The sequence below is a fragment of the Dipodomys merriami genome, unplaced genomic scaffold (assembly GCF_024711535.1).
Source record: "Dipodomys merriami isolate MVZ:Mamm:240054 unplaced genomic scaffold, mDipMer1.0.p SCAF_37, whole genome shotgun sequence".
In the NCBI taxonomy this organism is placed as follows: Eukaryota; Metazoa; Chordata; class Mammalia; order Rodentia; family Heteromyidae; genus Dipodomys; species Dipodomys merriami.
Window position 1 is genome coordinate 13,404,036 of NW_027205270.1, and position 17,127 is coordinate 13,421,162.

General features: G+C 40.6%; 1 protein-coding gene across 7 annotated transcripts in view; it reads right to left on the reverse strand.

Annotated features, from left to right (window-relative positions):
• Nucleotides 1–5,456: 5,456 nt before the first annotated feature.
• The window catches only part of LOC138804708 (MICOS complex subunit MIC60), a 39,512-nt gene continuing 27,841 nt past the window's right edge, over nucleotides 5,457–17,127 (reverse strand). For 5 of the 7 annotated variants that reach the window (XM_069989158.1, XM_069989157.1, XM_069989155.1 and 2 more), the window contains 5 exons: nucleotides 16,526–16,540; nucleotides 14,647–14,870; nucleotides 9,451–9,582; nucleotides 7,789–7,918; nucleotides 5,457–6,394 (listed from right to left, as the gene is read on the reverse strand). In XM_069989158.1, coding sequence (XP_069845259.1) covers nucleotides 5,781–6,394; nucleotides 7,789–7,918; nucleotides 9,451–9,582; nucleotides 14,647–14,870; nucleotides 16,526–16,540 — 1,115 coding nt within the window. In that variant the 3' untranslated portion in view covers nucleotides 5,457–5,780. The remainder of the gene's footprint in view (nucleotides 6,395–7,788; nucleotides 7,919–9,450; nucleotides 9,583–14,646; nucleotides 14,871–16,525; nucleotides 16,541–17,127) is intronic. The other 2 variants (XM_069989161.1, XM_069989156.1) reach the window with 1 other exon arrangement.

A 17,127-nucleotide genomic window follows, 5' to 3' on the forward strand; every position in this document is an offset into this window, starting at 1 on the left:
ATGAGCTAATTAATAATCAACTTCTAAGAAGTAGCTAGCTAACTGCAAGGCACTCTTCCCCTTATGTCTCTAGCATGTCAGCACCCTCAGGTCACAAGTCCCTTAAGTGTGTATTCAAAACTCCATGAAGTACATATTCAATAGTCCTTAATTGGGTTGCAACCCTCTTCCCACCCATGCCTTAACTGAATCATGTTACTGTGTAGCTAGTGACCAAGACTAACCTGCCTGGACTAACCTGTCATATCACTATGTGGATTTGTAGCTAATTCTCACAGTGGTGATTATGTGCAGCTCAGTAGTTTTGATTCAGGGATACACATAATCCAGATCTCTTCCAGGCAAAGAATGTTCGTTAAGTTTTTGTGAGAAAAATTAAGGCCTATAGGATGTGTTTGGCCTCTATCAGTAAAAGATGTTTCTCTATACCAAAGTAAACGGAATCTCCTGTTTTTGCTTTTGTCAGCTATGTCTTCAATATTCTTATTCCAATCCTACCCCATCTTCTTTACCTCCACTTGCTCCCACCTCTCTGTTCATAAACATGTACTGAAAGGTTTTTTTTTTTCCTTTTTCTTTTTGGTCGGTTGTGGGGGCTGAACTCTGGGCCTGGGTGCTGTCCCTCAGCTCAAGACTGGTGCTCTACCACTTTAAGCCACAGTGCTACTTTCAGCTTTTTTCTGCTTATGTGGTGCTGAGGAATCGAACCCAGGGCCTCATGCAAGCAAGGCAAGCACTCTACCACTGAGCCAACTTCCCAACCCCAGAAAGGTTTTTCTTATTAGATTCTAAAGTTGATCCACATTGTTTGTTCAGTTTGGAGCAGCCTTTTTGCTGTCTCCTATACTGCCTTAATATTAGACATCTTGACACAGCTCCAGCACTACATTTCTGAATGATCTTATTAAAATAAGTGGCTCTGGGCTTGGAATGTGGCTTAGTGGTAGAGTGCTTGCCTAGCACACATGAAGCCCTAGGTTTGATTTCTCAGTACCACATACACAGAAAAAGCCAGAAGTGCTATGGCTCAAAGTGGTAGAGTGGAGCTTGAGCAAAAGAAGCTCAGGGACAGTGCCCAGGCCCTGAGTTCAAGCCTTAGGACTGGCAACAAAAAAAAATGAAAGAATAAAAAGAATCAGGTCCTGAGTTCAATGGGTCCTTGATACTACAGGAGTCATCATTTTTTAAGTCCCATGCAGTACAACAGTTTTAGCTGTTGGTACAGGAAAAACATGACCTGCAACTAAATTCACGCATTTATTTTTTTTGTCGGTCATGGGGCTTGAACTGTGGGCTTGGGTGCTCAAGGCAAGCCCTCCACTACTTGAGCCACAGCGCTACTTCCAGTTTTCCGGTTGTTTATTGGAGATAAGTCTCACGGACTTTCCTTCCCGGGCTGGCTTTGAACCGTGATCCTCAGATCGCAGCCTCCTGAGTAACTAGGATTGATTACAGGCGGTGAGCTACCGGTGCCCAGCAAATTCATGTGTATTAAATAGATAATATGGGGAGGCAAACTCTAATCAGAAAAGCATAGATGATTAAAAGAGGTTGCATTTTTTTTTTTGTTTTTTGGTTGGTTTTGGGTTTTTTTTTTGTCGGTTATGGGGCCTGCCTGAACTCTGGGCCTGTGCTCTGCCCCTCAGCTCTTCACCTCAGGCTACCACTTTAGTCACAGCACCACTCTGGCTTTTTCTGCTTATGTGGTGCTGAGGAATCAAACCCAGGGCCTCATGTATGTGAGGCAAGTACTCTACCACTGACCCACCTTCCCAGCTCTAATTGCATTGTTTTATAACTATGCCATAGGTACCAGCATTTATAGCATATAAGCAACCCCATGATAAAAATCACAAAGTAGCCAATGAGATCTGAGGCTATTGAAGCTATCTGAGTAACTTGTAAAAATAAGTAAATAAGTAAGATAAATGCCTAAGAAGCAATGGCCAGCTGTATGCCAGTGACTCATGCCTGTAATTCTCGCTATTCAGGCTGAGATCTGAGGATCACAATTCAAAACCAGCATGGGAAAGAAAAGTCTGAGACTCATCTCTAATCAACCACCCAAAAAGCTGGAAGTGGAGCTGTTGCTCAAGTGGAAGAGCACTAGTCTTTATCTAAAGAAGCTCAGGCCCTACCGAGGCCCTGGTACCAGAAAAAAAAAAGGCAGAACTCCCCAAGAAGGGAGAGAGGAAGGAGTCTTGTTCAATGGTGTGTCAGAATTAGAAGTAGCAGATTGCTAGTTCACTAGAACATCTGATTGGGGACTTTTAACAATAAATATTAAAGTCAAGCAAAAAGGCTTAAGACCATTGAATGGTTTCTTGATATTAGATAGTATAGATGGTATTAATGATAATCAGATTTGTCAAGACTCCATGGATTTTAAACAATTACTGAATACCATTAGTTGGTATATAAACATCACACCAAGAACTAAGTCCAGAGGAGAAATGTTGGACTGTTAACTGGTTATGTGCCAGTATGCTAAACTTCAGGACAATGTGTGCTTCAAACTGCAGGAAATGACATCAGTTTTTGTAATGGCTAGAACTTTCTAATGATGTGGACAAAAGTCCAAACACACGTAATTCTGTGATATCTTTTTTTTTTTTTTTTACTTAAAACGCAAAGGTGTGCATATGGACATGCACGCCTGAGCATAGCAGATCATAGCAAACTTTTCATTGATGGTCACACGGTCAACAAAGTTTGAAAAAGACTGAAATCTGACAGATATGACAGTCTCTAGGCCTATAAATAGGCAGGATAATTTTATAGAGTCACTTAAGATTTAAAGGTAAAATGGAACATTTCCAGAGAAAGGAAATGTTTTTGATTTGGTTGATGTAAATCCATGAGGTAGGACACAGGATAATCAGAAAGGTACACAGTTCTGGGCAATGAACAACTAGTCCGCCCAACGCCAGTAGTGGTTCATACCTGTAATCCTAGCTACTCTGGAGGCTGAGATCTGAGGATTTGAGTTCAAAGTCAGCTCAATTATCTCCAATTCACTACCCAAAATAAAAACCAGCAATGTACAAAACAGCTCATACCTTGAGTTTAAGCCCCAAGACTTGGGGGGGGGGGGGGGGGGGAAACGGCAGTTAAGAGCTGCCCAGCAGAACCTGCCCACGGTAACTTTACTGAGGGTTTAGTACTGCAGAGGGTCATGTCTAAACATTTTTCAGAGCTCAGTAAGATTTAAGACTCAAGATTCTGAAAACTAAAAATTTTCCCCAATGCAGTTCTTCCTACAATTGCCACTTTACTGATTCTAGCCACTTAGCCCTTCCAGAACCTAGCTAACAAAACTAGCAAGCTAGAGAAACTACATTTACTTCATATGAGTAAGCTGTAATGGCCATAGATTGGCCTTTTCCTTGTACCTAGATGAATCAAACTGAATGAAACCTAGACCCATAGAGTTCATGGTTCTGGTAACTACTAGACTCCATAAAGACAGACATAGTCTTAAGCCCTTTTAGTGTTAATCTGTTCTACACTTAGTTCAGGCAAGTTTCTTTAAAACTGGCTGGAACTGGAGAGATGCCAGGTGCCAGTGGCTCACACCTATAATCCTAGCTACTCAGGAGGCTGAGATCTGACGATTGCAGTTCAAAGCCAGACCAGGGAAGGAAAGTCCTTGAGACTCTTACCTCCAATTAACCACCAGAAAACGAAATGGTGCTGTGGCTCAAGTGGTAGAGCGCTTACCTTGACCTGAAGAGGTCAGGGACAGCGCCCAGGTCCACAGTTCAAGCCCCATGACCTACAAAAAAAAAAAAAAAATGGAGAGCTTTTATCCAGAGCCTGTAGAGGACTTGAATACAAAGTAGCACACTTTAAAAAGACTGTCTAAAATTATATTTAGTTATGATTTTGAAACCAAACATTGAAGCTACCATCCATTTATGTTAAATAAGGAAACATGAATTTTAAAAGGTTGAGACACTCCTGCAAGCAATCAGGTTTGAGAATAAGGCAACCCAGTTTAAAGATAGACTGAGAACAAAAAAGTAAAGAAAGTGGTGACTTGGCTATATGTGATCTCCAATTGCCAGTGGTATGAAATCTGTAGAAATTAAGCTGATGTGCCTTAACTGCCCCAGGCTTTTTCTACCTTTTCCCCAACCTTAGTTATTTGTTGATTCTATGGTCTTGTTGTAGAGCTCTAATCTCTTTATCACTAAAGTGTAACTGAGGACACTTCTGGAAGACACCTGTATTTGGAATGTGGAAGAACAATAAGGCATCCCATCCCTTAATAACCTGTATAAGGAACTACTAAGATTTGAAAGCCAGTGGTCTTTTGTTATAGAATTAAACCACCCAGTGTTGCTTTTGGTGAGCTGAGATAAAATATTTAACTTGGCACATTTGCAATTTCATGACATTTTAAAGGGAACAGAACACTGAATTCCAAACAGCCTATTATCTCTTAGGAAGGTTCCACAGACTACAGTAGGTATCCAGAGCGCTTCTACCTTCTGAAATTGTGGAAAGTTCATAAAGCAAGTATTCCAGTCAGAAAAACTAAGTGTTGGTATATTTGGAAGGGAACCCAAGGAATACTAACATCATCTTAAACCAAATGAATAATGTACTGTTAATCTTATAAGGCTGACACTATGCAGAAATTTGAATCAACCCAAGTTCAGGGTAGGTGTGTAACCACTAGAAATTCCAAGTATAAAACCACCATCTTCATGTTTTACAGATAAATGCTAGTCACATAAGTGTCCTTGAGTCATTTTATGAACATGAACAACAAAAAACTTAGGGGGGAAAAATGGCCATATTATTTAAAGATGGTGATGAAAGGAGTGTTTATTCAAGGTGGCAAGGTAAAATGAGAATTCTCTGCATTTTAGAGCAGTTAGATGAAACACTACAATATTAGTCCCTTTCTTCAGATTCTAGGCTCACTATATTGAATACATTCAGGCTGGGAACGTGGCTTAGTGATAGAGTGCTTAGTACCACAGAAACAGAAAAAGCCAGAGTGGTGCTGTGGCCCAAGTGGTAGAGTGCTAGCCTTGAGAAAGAAAGAAGCTCGACAGTGCCCAGATCCTCAGTTCAAGCCCCAGGACTGGCTGAAATAAGCATTCAAATGCTAGAAAACGGCAATACTAGCAATGGTTCTAGAACTGCTTCATATAAATACATAGGTGTATGTTTTCCTATAACAAAAAAGTTTTGGTTGCATATAAAGGCCCTCAAGCTTTAAAATTATTAGAATAATGTATCCCCAACTGAAAGTAAAGTGACATTTGAACTTGCACATCCCTCTTGTTTTAGACCAGCAAGAACCAGTTTACCTATCAGTCAAAGCCAAGAAGCATGTATGTAACTTCTGGTGACCCAAAAGTTCCTACATCTGCTGTTGCTGCTCATTGGTTCACACAACAAACTGGAAATGGTGCTTTCTGAAAAGGGATAAGGTACTCAAGTTTTCATCATGTTGCTTTATTCAGTTTGCTCCAAGGGCAGAATCAATAGTAGGGATCACAAACATTATTTTGATTGGCTCACAAGCCTGATCAGTAAAACCTGAAAAACAGGAAATGTTACACAAGTTGCAAAGAAAGCACTCCTGGAGTTCATTGACATGATAGCAAGTGGAAAGAAGATAAATGCAACAGGTGTTAACATTAAGTACAGGACTGTAACCTGCTTATATGTCTAGACAATTCTGGAACCCTTGTTGCAAACCCTTATATTGCTGCTGATTTCCTTTGACATGAAATAAGACATTACACATCTTTTCCTCAACCTTACTCTTCGTGTACTTTAGTGCTTCCTAATCCTACGGCGCTGGCATATGCTGTCAGGATCTCCACTATCTGTTTAGTTTCTAGGGTCATTCGGGCTTCCTTCAGCCAGTCCTGGGCCACACGTCTGGACTCCCCTTTCAGCTGATTGACAAATTTTGCTGCTAGCTCCAGGTCACCATGCTCAATGCAATAAGAGGCATATGACAGTAATTTAAATGTGTTTATATCCTCAGGGCAGAGTTCTGCTGGTGGCTTCAGTTGCTGTGGCGGGAATAGGAGCAGGGACTGCAAGTAGGAGAGAAAGTACTGGTACAAGCTATTTCTGGTTTCATCAATCATTGCTACCCTTCCAGCTAGTTTTTGGACAGCATAGAAACGGGCCCTTAGGGTCTCTTCACTGTACACCCCCCGGGTCAGGGACTCTGGAGGAAGAGCTGCAGTTAAAGCTTGGGCAAATTCATTATCAGAACAGTTGACTCTGATGGCCTCTACCGCATTCTCCAGCGGGATAGTACGCCTGTCTGCAGATGAGGTCTTCATACTGTACTTTAATGCCTCCACTGAAAGCCAGAGTTGGTGGGCTTTTCTGGCTTCTTCTTCAGCAACTGCATGACCTACAGAGGGAAAAAGGCAAAACTGCTTTTCTCTCTCTACCTGATTACATATGTTCATAGAACAGATGTGCCTTCAATAATCTAAATCTACACATGTGGAAGATGAGACCCAAGACAGCCTTCTACAGCCCATTCTATCATATTTCTTATATATTCTTGCTGTCATAACAATCTTTTTTTACTAAGGTCATGGAGAAAACAGAGGGATATATATGCACAGTGTAAGTCTCCATCCCAAATTCCTTATTGTGAGACAAAAATTTCAGGTTAAATAGTACACAGAAGTCATTTCAATCTACAAGCTCTTTTTGTCATTCACAGGACTTGAACTCTGGGCCTGGGTGCTGTCCCTGAACTTTTGTGCTTAAGGCTAGCACTCTACCACTTAAGCCACAGATCCACTTCCAGCTTTTATGTGTTTAATTGGAAATAAAAGTCTCATGGACTTTCATGTCCAGAACTGAGTTCAAAAACATGATCCTCAGATCTCAGGCTCTTCAGTAGCTAGGATCATAGGCATGAACCACTAGTACCCAGCTTGCAAGCTCTTTTAAATCAAATGGTTTTAATCTTTAGTAAGTGAGAAAAACATGAAGGCTAAAACTTCTGTTTAGGCCACCACTGCCACAAAAAAGTCAAAGACTTCAAAAGAACTTACTAGATTAACACTAGGTCTTAAAATTTCCTGAGTACTGAGCTTATTTTCATTGTTACAGAACAAAAAAGATCCCAAAGGAATTCCAAAGTCTCTTTTGTCAACACTTCCAGTGTTAAAACATATTTCTTTCAATGTGGCACATAAAGGCCTCAACATAACTGTATTTGGACAGGAGAGAGCAAATTACCTCCAGATAACTCTCTGGGGACTGTAGAAGTTAACTCAGGGCCACACTAATATTTAGCTCCACTACTGCATAAGCATAGAGTATAGGGTAAATTGCCTTGAAAATGGTACTCATACATGTTTTTTAGATTTCATTTTTAGATCCTCTTTTCTAATTTCCTCCTTCCATATCCAAACCTGTCAAATCTGGAGCCAACTTTCCAATGAATGAAGAAAAATTTGCAAATTATAGGGATAGCATCTGCACATGTCCTCCACTAACCTTTTAACAAGAAATTACTCTAAAAATGTTCTCTAAACAGGTGCCAATGGCTCACACCTGTAATCCTAACTGCTTAGGAAGCTGAGATCTGAGGAACACAGTTCAAAGCCAGCCTGGGCAGGAAAACTGTGACACTACAAAACAAAGTGGTGCTGTGGATCAAGTGGTAGAGTGTTAGCCTTGATCACAGAGGGACAGTGCCCAGGCCCTGTGTTCAAGCCCTACGACTGACAAAAAAAAAAAAGAAAATGTTCCCTCTAAGTAGGTGCTATGATAGATAATGCTCACTCTGAACAGCCTGCTCAATTCCTCTTAATCTTGCATAGGCGGTGTTTATATCCAGAGTAAAGCTATCAACTTGCTCTTGACTGCGACGACGGAACTCTAATTCTTTTTCAGAGAGTTTCTCAGACAGATCCTAAAATAAAAGAATGTACAGAGAAAATAATGTAACTTGCCAGCAACTACTACACCTCCTGAACCTCTAGTCTTTAAAATCTCGTAATAGTCATCATGAAACTCCTGTATTGTAAGGTATCAAAAATTTCCCCACTTATATTTGATTTAAAATTCTCTAAAAATTTTGTTAGAGCCTAATATTAAAGAAAGCACACTAGAAAAAAAGGCTTTTACAGTCAGCCTTTAAATCTTCAACTTTAGAAACTACTCTGTTGCTAAATAAACATCATAAAATATATTCTAAATCCTCTGCATACTAACTTAAAAAAAATGTCCACCCAGCCAGGTGCCAGTGGCTCATGCCTGTAATCCTAGCTACTCAGGAGGCTGAGATCTGAAGATCATGGTTCAAAGCCAGCCCAGGCAGGAAAGTCCGTGAAACTCGTCTCCAATAAAAACCACCAGAAAGGGGCTGGGAAGGTGGCTCAGTGGTAGAGTGCTTGCCTTGCATGCCTGAGGCCTGGGTTCAATTCCTCAGCACCACATAAGCAAAAAAGAAAAAAACCAGAAGTGGCGCTTTGGCTCAAGTGGTAGAGCGCTAACCTTGAGCTGAAGAGCTGAGGGACAGCACCCAGGCCCAGAGTTCAGGCCCCACGACCGGACCCCAAAAAATAAATAAATAAATAAATACCACTAGAAAACTGGAAGTGACACTGTACTGTAGCTCAAGTGGTAGAGCACTTGCCTTGTGCTGAAGAGCTGAGGGAAAGCACTCAGGCTCAGATTTCAAGCCCCATGACTGACAAAAACCCCAAAAAACAAAATGTCCACCCAATAGAATTTAAAATACCTTTTCATGTGGGCATAAATTTTAATTTCCTAGAAGGCTTCCTTTACTTGCCAAGCCTCATTCCTTCTTAAGACACAAACTATAAAGTATGAAGACTCCAACTAGGGTTTATCTGTACATATACACTGAAATATAAAACTACATATATGTGCATCTTTGTGAACACACACATAAAACATCTGATTATCACCAGGTGCTGGTGGCTCATGCCTGTAATCCTAGCTACTCAGAAGACAGATCTGAGGATCACAGTTCAAAGCCAGCCCAGGCAGTAAAGTGCATGAAACTCATGTCAAATAAGCCACCAGAAAACCATAAGTGGTGCTTTGGCTCAAGTGGTAGAGCACTCACCGTGAGCTGAAGAGCTGAGGGACAGCGCCCAGACGCAGAGTTCAAGTCCTACCACCAACAAAAAAAAAATCTAATAACAGGCACTGTTATGCAAAAATGAACAGTCCTGCAGATATACAAAAGCTCCACTTCCCATAAAATTTTTCTCTATTCCTTAACAACCTCAGAGTACATTAAAAGGAAAAAAGAAGAGCTAGGGGTATAACTCCTACATTGCTTGCCTAGCATACATAAGGCCCTGGATTTAATCCCCAGTGCCACCCCCTATTCTCTCCACCCTAAATGAAAACCTAATAACATAAGTGCAAAGAGAGCTTAAGAGAAGTTTGTCCTTCACAGTGGGTCCCCACCTTGTCATATTCATACTTTAGTTCCTGTTCTTGCACCCTAAGAACATCTCGTAAGTGATCAGTGTGGGCAGCTGCCTGTCGACGAAGCTGGGTTCTCATTTCATTCTCCATGGCATCTCTGACTTCCTCTACCTGCAAAAGCAAACAGTAATGATTAGTTCTTGAGTCTCCACATATACCTATTAGGCAGGACCTAATGAGACAATGATGACAGCCTCCTGTGGCCTCAACCTCTGTACACATTCTATATTCTGCTTCTTATAGCAACCAGAAATCTTAACACTGGAAACCAACTCAAGGTCACACATCTGTGGCAAAAAAATAGTACCAAAATCCTCCATTGAATGTCCACATTGTTTACTATAAAATCCAACTTTTCCTCATTATCAGTTTTGGGTTTGAGCTCAGGGACTCAAACTTGCAAGAAAGATACTCTACCTCTGCGCCACACCTCCAGACATTTACAGTGCCTCTTATTGTGTATTTATTTTGTATGCCTGTAATCAGGACCTCACAGTCCCTTGGGGGGGGGGGGGGGGGGGGGTGTGTGTGTGTGTGTGTGTGTGTGTGTGTGTGTGTGTGTGTGTGTGTGTGTGTGTGTGTGTGTGTGTGTGTGTGTGTGTGTGTGTGTGTGTGTGTGTGTGTGTGTGTGTGTGTGTGTGTGTGTGTGTGTGTGTGTCTGTGTGTGTGTGTGTGTGTGTGTGTGTGTCTGTGTGTCTGTGTGTGTCTGTGTGTCTGTGTGTGTGTGTGTCTGTGTGTGTGTGTGTGTGTGTGTGTCTGTGTGTGTCTGTGTGTGTGTGTGTGTCTGTGTGTGTGTGTCTGTGTGTGTGTGTGTCTGTGTGTGTGTGTGTCTGTGTGTGTGTGTGTCTGTGTGTGTGTGTCTGTGTGTGTGTGTGTCTGTGTGTGTCTGTGTGTGTCTGTGTGTGTCTGTGTGTCTGTGTGTCTGTGTGTGTCTGTGTGTGTCTGTGTGTGTCTGTGTGTGTGTGTTGGTTGTGGGGCTTGAACTCTGGGCCTGGGCACTGTCCTTCAGCTCAAGGCTAGTGCTCTACCACTTGAGCCACAGCACCACTTCTGGTTTTCTAGTGGCTTACTAGAGATAAGAGTCTCACAGACTTTTCTGCCCGGGCTGGCTTTGAACTGTGATCCTCAGATCTCAGCCTCCTGAGTAGCTAGGATTACAGGTGTGAGCCACCGGTTCCCAGCTTGTCCCTTAGCATTTTTACTCAAAGGTGGTATTCTACCGCTTGAGCCACTGTTCCACTTCTGGCTTTTTGGTGATTAAAGACAAGAATCTCCCAGACTTTCCTGCCTGGGCAGGCTTCAAGCTGCAATCCTCAGATCTCACCTTCTTGAATAACAAGGATTACAAATGGGAGCCACTGGCACCTAGCTTGCCTTAGCTATTTTTTTAAGATTTATTTCTGGCTAGCACGGACCTTGATTCTATATATCCTTCCCATATAACTGGATGCCTGACAAGTGTGTGCCAACACAGGGCTTTTTATTGGCTGAGATGGGGTCTCAGACTGACTTCAAGCCACTATTTTCTCCTTCTATTTTCTCAGTAGTTAGGATTATTAGGTGTGTGCTATTGTGCCTTGCCTGAAATAGCTTATTTTGACATGAATTTAGACTCAATATGGGCCATATCAAACCAAAAAATACAAGGGGCTGGGAAGGTGGCTCAATTGTAGAGTGATTGCCTCACATGCATGAGGCCCTGGGTTTGATTCCTCAGCACCACATAAACAGAAAAGACTGGAAATGGGCTCTGTAGCTCAAGTAGTATAGCCTTGAGCTGAAGAGCTCAGGGACAGTGCTCAGGCCCAGAGTTCAAGCCCCATGACCGTCAAAAAGTAAAGAAAATTAAAAATTAAAAAAAAAATTTATATATGGCTTGCCTCTGAATTGCCTTGAGTCATATAACAAATCTTTTAACAATTACTATACATGTGTATATTTACACACACACACACACACACACACACACACACTAGACTATATTACAATTACTATAAATTATTTCTTTTTTTTTTTGGTGCTGGTCCTGGTGCTTAAACTCAGGGACTAGGCACTTTCTCTGAGCCTTTTTGCTCAAAGCCCAACTTCACTTCTGGATTTGGGGTGGTGGACTTTCCTGCCTGGGCTTGCTTTGAATCTTGATCCTCAGATCTCAGGTTCCTACAGGAACAGCCACCAGTGCCTGGCACTTCAAAAATTCTTATGCACTGTCATTCATCAATTTATTATATTGTTTCTGAGGGGAAAAAATGGAGTTGATAACTGGGCACTGAGTAATAGCCACACCTGAAATTCTAGTTACTCAGGTGGCTGAGACCTGAGGATCAAGATTCAAAGCAAGCCCAGGTAGGAAAGTCCATGAGACTCTTATCTCCAGAAAACCAGAAGTGGTGCTGTTGCTCAAGTGGTAGAGCACTAGCCTTGAGATGAAGAGCTGAGGGACAGCGCCCAGGCCCAGAGTTCAAGCCCCACAACTGACAAAAAAAAAAAAAAAAAAAATTGGAATTTTGGCCAGGCACTGATGGCTCACATCTATAATCCTAACTACTGAAGAGGCTGAGATCTGAGGAACACAGTTCAAAACCAGCCCAGGCAGATAAATCTGTGAGACTCTTATCTCCAATTAGAAAACTGGGAGTGGTACTGTGGCTCAAAGTAGTAGAGCACTAGCCTTGAGCAAAAGAGCTCAGGGACAGCGCCCAGGGCATGAGTTCAAGCCCCACAACAAACAACAACAACAAAAAAAGATTTTGAAATTTTTGAGCCAGATATGGTAGCATATACCTATAATACCAGCATTGGGAAGACTAAGGCAGAAGGATAGAGTTCAAGACCAGCCTGAGCTAGATAACAAGATCTTGTCACAAAAATAAAGTAAAACTTAGGCTAACTACTAGGAGGCTGAGGTCAAGACACTGTGGTTCAAGGACAGCCAAGGAAGTTTGAGACTCTTCCCGAAATGAGTTCATTGGTGCCTATCTGTCTTCCTATACTAGCTATGAGTGGAAACCTAAAGTGGAGAGGTCATCATGGTTCAGAATGCACCCACATGGGAAATGAGACCCATCCTTTTTAAAAAAAAAAAAAGCACAACCAGGAACTAGTAGCTCATGCCCATAATCCTAGCTATTCAGGAAGTTAAGATCTAAATCACTGTTCAAAGCCAGCCCAGGCAGCAAAGTCCATAAAACTCCTATCTCAAATTAACCAACAAAAAGTGGAGGTGGAGTTGTGACTCAAATTGTAGAGCACAAGCCTTCCATTGACAAGCTAAAGGAGAGCATGAGGCCCTGAAATTACATAAAAAAGAGCTGGAGATGTGGCACAGAGATAGAATGTCTGCCTAACAAGCAAAAGGCCCAGGGCCTAAAGAAAAAAAATGGAATGTATATTAAGCAAATTGGGTACTCAGTATATTTAATAAGAACTATGTACAAGTTGGATGCAGAAAAATGGATGCAACTAGAAGACTGCACATTGAGCAAAATAAGCCAAGCTCAAAAAGAAAACAGCATGTTTTCACTTATATGTGGAAGCTAGACCTAAAAGACCTACATTTGTGGACATTGCACATACAAATATACACACATATATACCTATGTATGTTGCACATACATACACATATGTAATTATTTATATGACTAAAAATAAAACGAATCAAACAAAGAGCCTGAGGAAGAGAAAGGGAGGGGAAAATGGAAAAAGAATGTGAACATTAGGAACTGGTGGCTCATTTCTAAATCTACCGACTCAGGAGGCTGAGATCTGAAGATCAAAATTCAAAGCCAGTGTATGCACACAAATCCAAGGGTTTCTTATTAACCAGCAAAAGGCTAGAAGTCATGTGACTCAAATGATAAGGCACCAGCATTGAGCAAAAGCCAAATACAAGGGCCTGAGTTCAAGTCCCAATATTAGGAGAGAGGGAGAGACACAGAAAGGAGGGTGGGAAGGAAAAGGAAAGAAAAGGTAAAACACAAGCCAAGAAAAGGAGGGGGTAAATAACCATGTGACACACTGCAAATACATGAGGAAGAATTGAGAAACTCAAAAGTAGACTGTCAGTGGGGAGGGCCTAGCAGGCTAGTAAAATAAAGAAGGCTAAATACTATGAAATAGATTGTTTACAGCTATGAAAACAAAACAAAGAAATCTACAGGTGATGCTATGGGGTAAGTGGGTATAATGTGATAGAGGGGATGAGATTGATTTGAATAGAGTATGTGTGGAGATGTAACAGTGAAATTCCACACATATATCAATCCCACACATATATAAAAAACAAAACAAAACAAATTGCCATGATGGTAACTTGAACTATTGGTAAAGATTAACCAAGCATTTTCTGGCTTGAACAATTGGGTAGAGGGTGATTTATTTAAACAAGCTGAGTGTCTTGGAGATAGGTTGAAGTAAATCAAGAAATGTTTTGAACATTTTGTGTGTATGTGTGTTTGGTCAGGGGCCTGACCTCTGGGCCTGGGTGTTGTCCCTCAGCTCTTCAGCTCAAGTCTAGCACTCTACCAATAGCCATAGTGCCACTTCCAGCTTTTTCTGCTTATGTGGTACTAAGGAATTGAATATAGGGCCTTATGCTTGCAAGGCAAGCACTCTTTCACTGAGCCACCTTCCCAGCCCCTGAATATTGTTGAATTTAAAGTGACTGTTTAAAACCAAGGTAAAGATATGGAAGTAGAAAGTAGGCTGCTAGTTTGGGACCTAAAGTCAAAACAGATTTCAGAGCTTAAGAATCTTATTAAGGGTAAACTCCAAAGCCACAGGATTAGATAGCACTAGGAGATGGTTCAGATGGAGAAAAGCTTTCAAAACCAATCCCAGGCATGCCAGCACTTGACAAGCTGAGCAAGATGTCAAGGGCAGCAAAGTGACTGCAATGCCAGGAGGATGTTTGAGGTCTGGCAGGTAGGAAAAAAGAGCTTTGAGGGTAGGTTAAGTAGTCAGATTCCTAAATCAGACTATGGACATCATATTCAGTACCTGATATGCATGATCCATGATATTCTTTCATCTATTTTTAATCACCTAACAACACTGGCAGAAAAACAAAAAACAAGATCAGCCTGACATATCTAGTGAATCAATGATTTGCTAGTATTATCTGCAGAAGACAATCAAGTTAGATTCAGTTTATATGTCAATGATTTTCACTTCTACCTTTTTGTCCTGTTCGGCCTGTATTTCATCTCTGTGGCGTTCTAATGCTTTTGCCACTGCAGCGTCAAATGCTCGCTTTTCTTCTGCCTTTTGTTGTTCCAAGGCTAAGGCGATGTGTTGTTTTTCTATGGCTTTCTGTTGCGCTAGCTCTCTATTTAGCTGGTCAATGCGACGATGTGCATGAGCAATTAGGGAGTTTAGATCATCAGTTGAGAGTTTATCAGCTAAGAAGATAACCACATTAAAAAGTTAATAACTTTACCAAAATTATGTCTATAAAAGAGAATTTGCTTCATGTGCGATTAATGTTACAGCTTTTCATTTCTTTTTATAGCAAATGGCAGCTAACTTGAAATTTAAATTCACTAACGCAAATAGAAGTGGGTAATGTAGAAAAACTAAATTTTGTCAATTCCAAGCAAAGTAATATAGACATAATAATTAGTTCTCTTCTAGGAGCCCAAATTAATCCTAATCTGACCTAATTGTTATCTGACTGTCTAGTTTAATTTTGCTTCTAAAGACAAAGTCTACAGATGCAATCACTTCTAGCCTTTCTTTCACATGTAACTATCATTAGTCAAAAAGGTATCCAATGTAAGGCTGTTTTCTACTAAAATTCCCATCAAATTAATATTTTCATATGTTTCCCTACAAGAGTGTTGCTTCTCTTCATAAACATGTATTATCAGCTGGGCACCAGTGGCTCATGCCTGTAATCCTAGCTGTTCAGGAGACTAAGATCTGAGGATCGTGACTGGAAGCCAGGCCGGGCAGGAAAGCCCATGAAATCTGCAATCAAAGATGCCCAAAAGAATCACGTGTGGAGCTTTTATAAACATTCAGATGCAGAATCTTTTTATGTTTCACATTCCACAGTGTTCTAATATATAACACAAATTAAGAACATGGCTCCAATATCAAAATATAAAATGTGGAGAATTCTATAAGACAAATGATTCAATTCCACAATAAATTAAAAAGAAAGATGGTATTAAAATTCATGGACAATCTGTAATGGCTCACACCTGTAATCCAACTCAGGAGGCTGAGATCTGAGTATCGAGATTCAGCAAGAACATCTGTGAGACGCTTATGTCCAACTAACTACCAGGAAACAGGAAGTGGTGATGTGGCTCAAGTGGTAGAGCCCTTGCCCTGAACTGAAGAGCTCAGGGACAGCACCCAGGCCCAGAGTTCAAGCCTCCTGACCACCACCACCAACAACAACAAAAATTCATGGAACATATTCAATGTGTGGAACTTCTTTGGAAATTGACCTGAACCAAACAACTCAATTTCATCTTATGAAGTTTTAATTAAGAATATAAGACAAGGGCTGGGAATATGGCTTAGTGGTAGAGTGCTTGCCTAGGATTCAATTCCTCAGGACCACATAAACAGAAGTGGCACTGTGGCTCAAGTGGTAGAGTGCTAGCCTTGAGCTGAAGAGCACAGGGACAACACCCAAGCCCTGCGAGTTCAAGCTCCATGACTGACAAAAAAATAAAAAAATATAAGACAAAACTGGGTATGGGTGGGTAATTGCTAAAGTTAGGTACCATGAGAGTTTATTAAAACTTTCTCCCTGCTTTTTAATGTTTTCAATTATCTAAAATAATAACACAAATAAACATATGTAATTTATATATACATATACACATACCTCTTACATACACAGGTTTCCAATCACTTGAAATATGTTTGTTTCTAAGAATACATAGCTGTTCAAACATCCAATTTAGATTTATCAAATGTAACCTGATTCTACTTGCTATTATTTAAATGGCTTAACATATGAGTCATAGATATGATAAAAGACTAGTCTTTTAAAATCCAAGGCAATATCTTTAAATGTAAAATACATGTAATTACTCACCTAGATCAGAAACACCTACAAAGAAAGACAAGAATGGCTTTTAAAAAACAACGTGCACACTTTGATTATTGATCATTAAATAGAAACATCCAAAGGGAAACAAAATGAACCAGAAACTTAAACTAGGAAAACGTATTTTAATACTTCAAAGCAAAGTACATTACCTAAAATGTAAAGGTTTTATAAAACAATACAGATCTAGGTAAACATTTTAGTAAACAAGAGAACCATTGATATTAAAAGTAGTTTAGGCTTTAAGACTCAGTATTTCATTAAAGCAACCAAATTTTCTCCTAACTGCATAGTTCAAAGTATTTCACTAAGTCACAGTTTTGGTGGTTCTCAGTTCCAGGCCTCTTCTATTTAAAACACTTATGGAATTAATCCTCTTAGGGGCATTGAGATAGTCTAGTTCTTATCTGCAACTCTCCTGCCATGGCCTCCTGAGCATGGGGATTAACAAGTACAGGCCACTAGTTTCTTTAGAAAACTTTAAACAGTAAATTCTACATTAAATGTATACTTAACCTGTGCAAACTAATCTAAGAACTATGCATGATTTTTTTTGTCTCTTGTCGGTTGTGGGCCTGAACTCTGGGCCT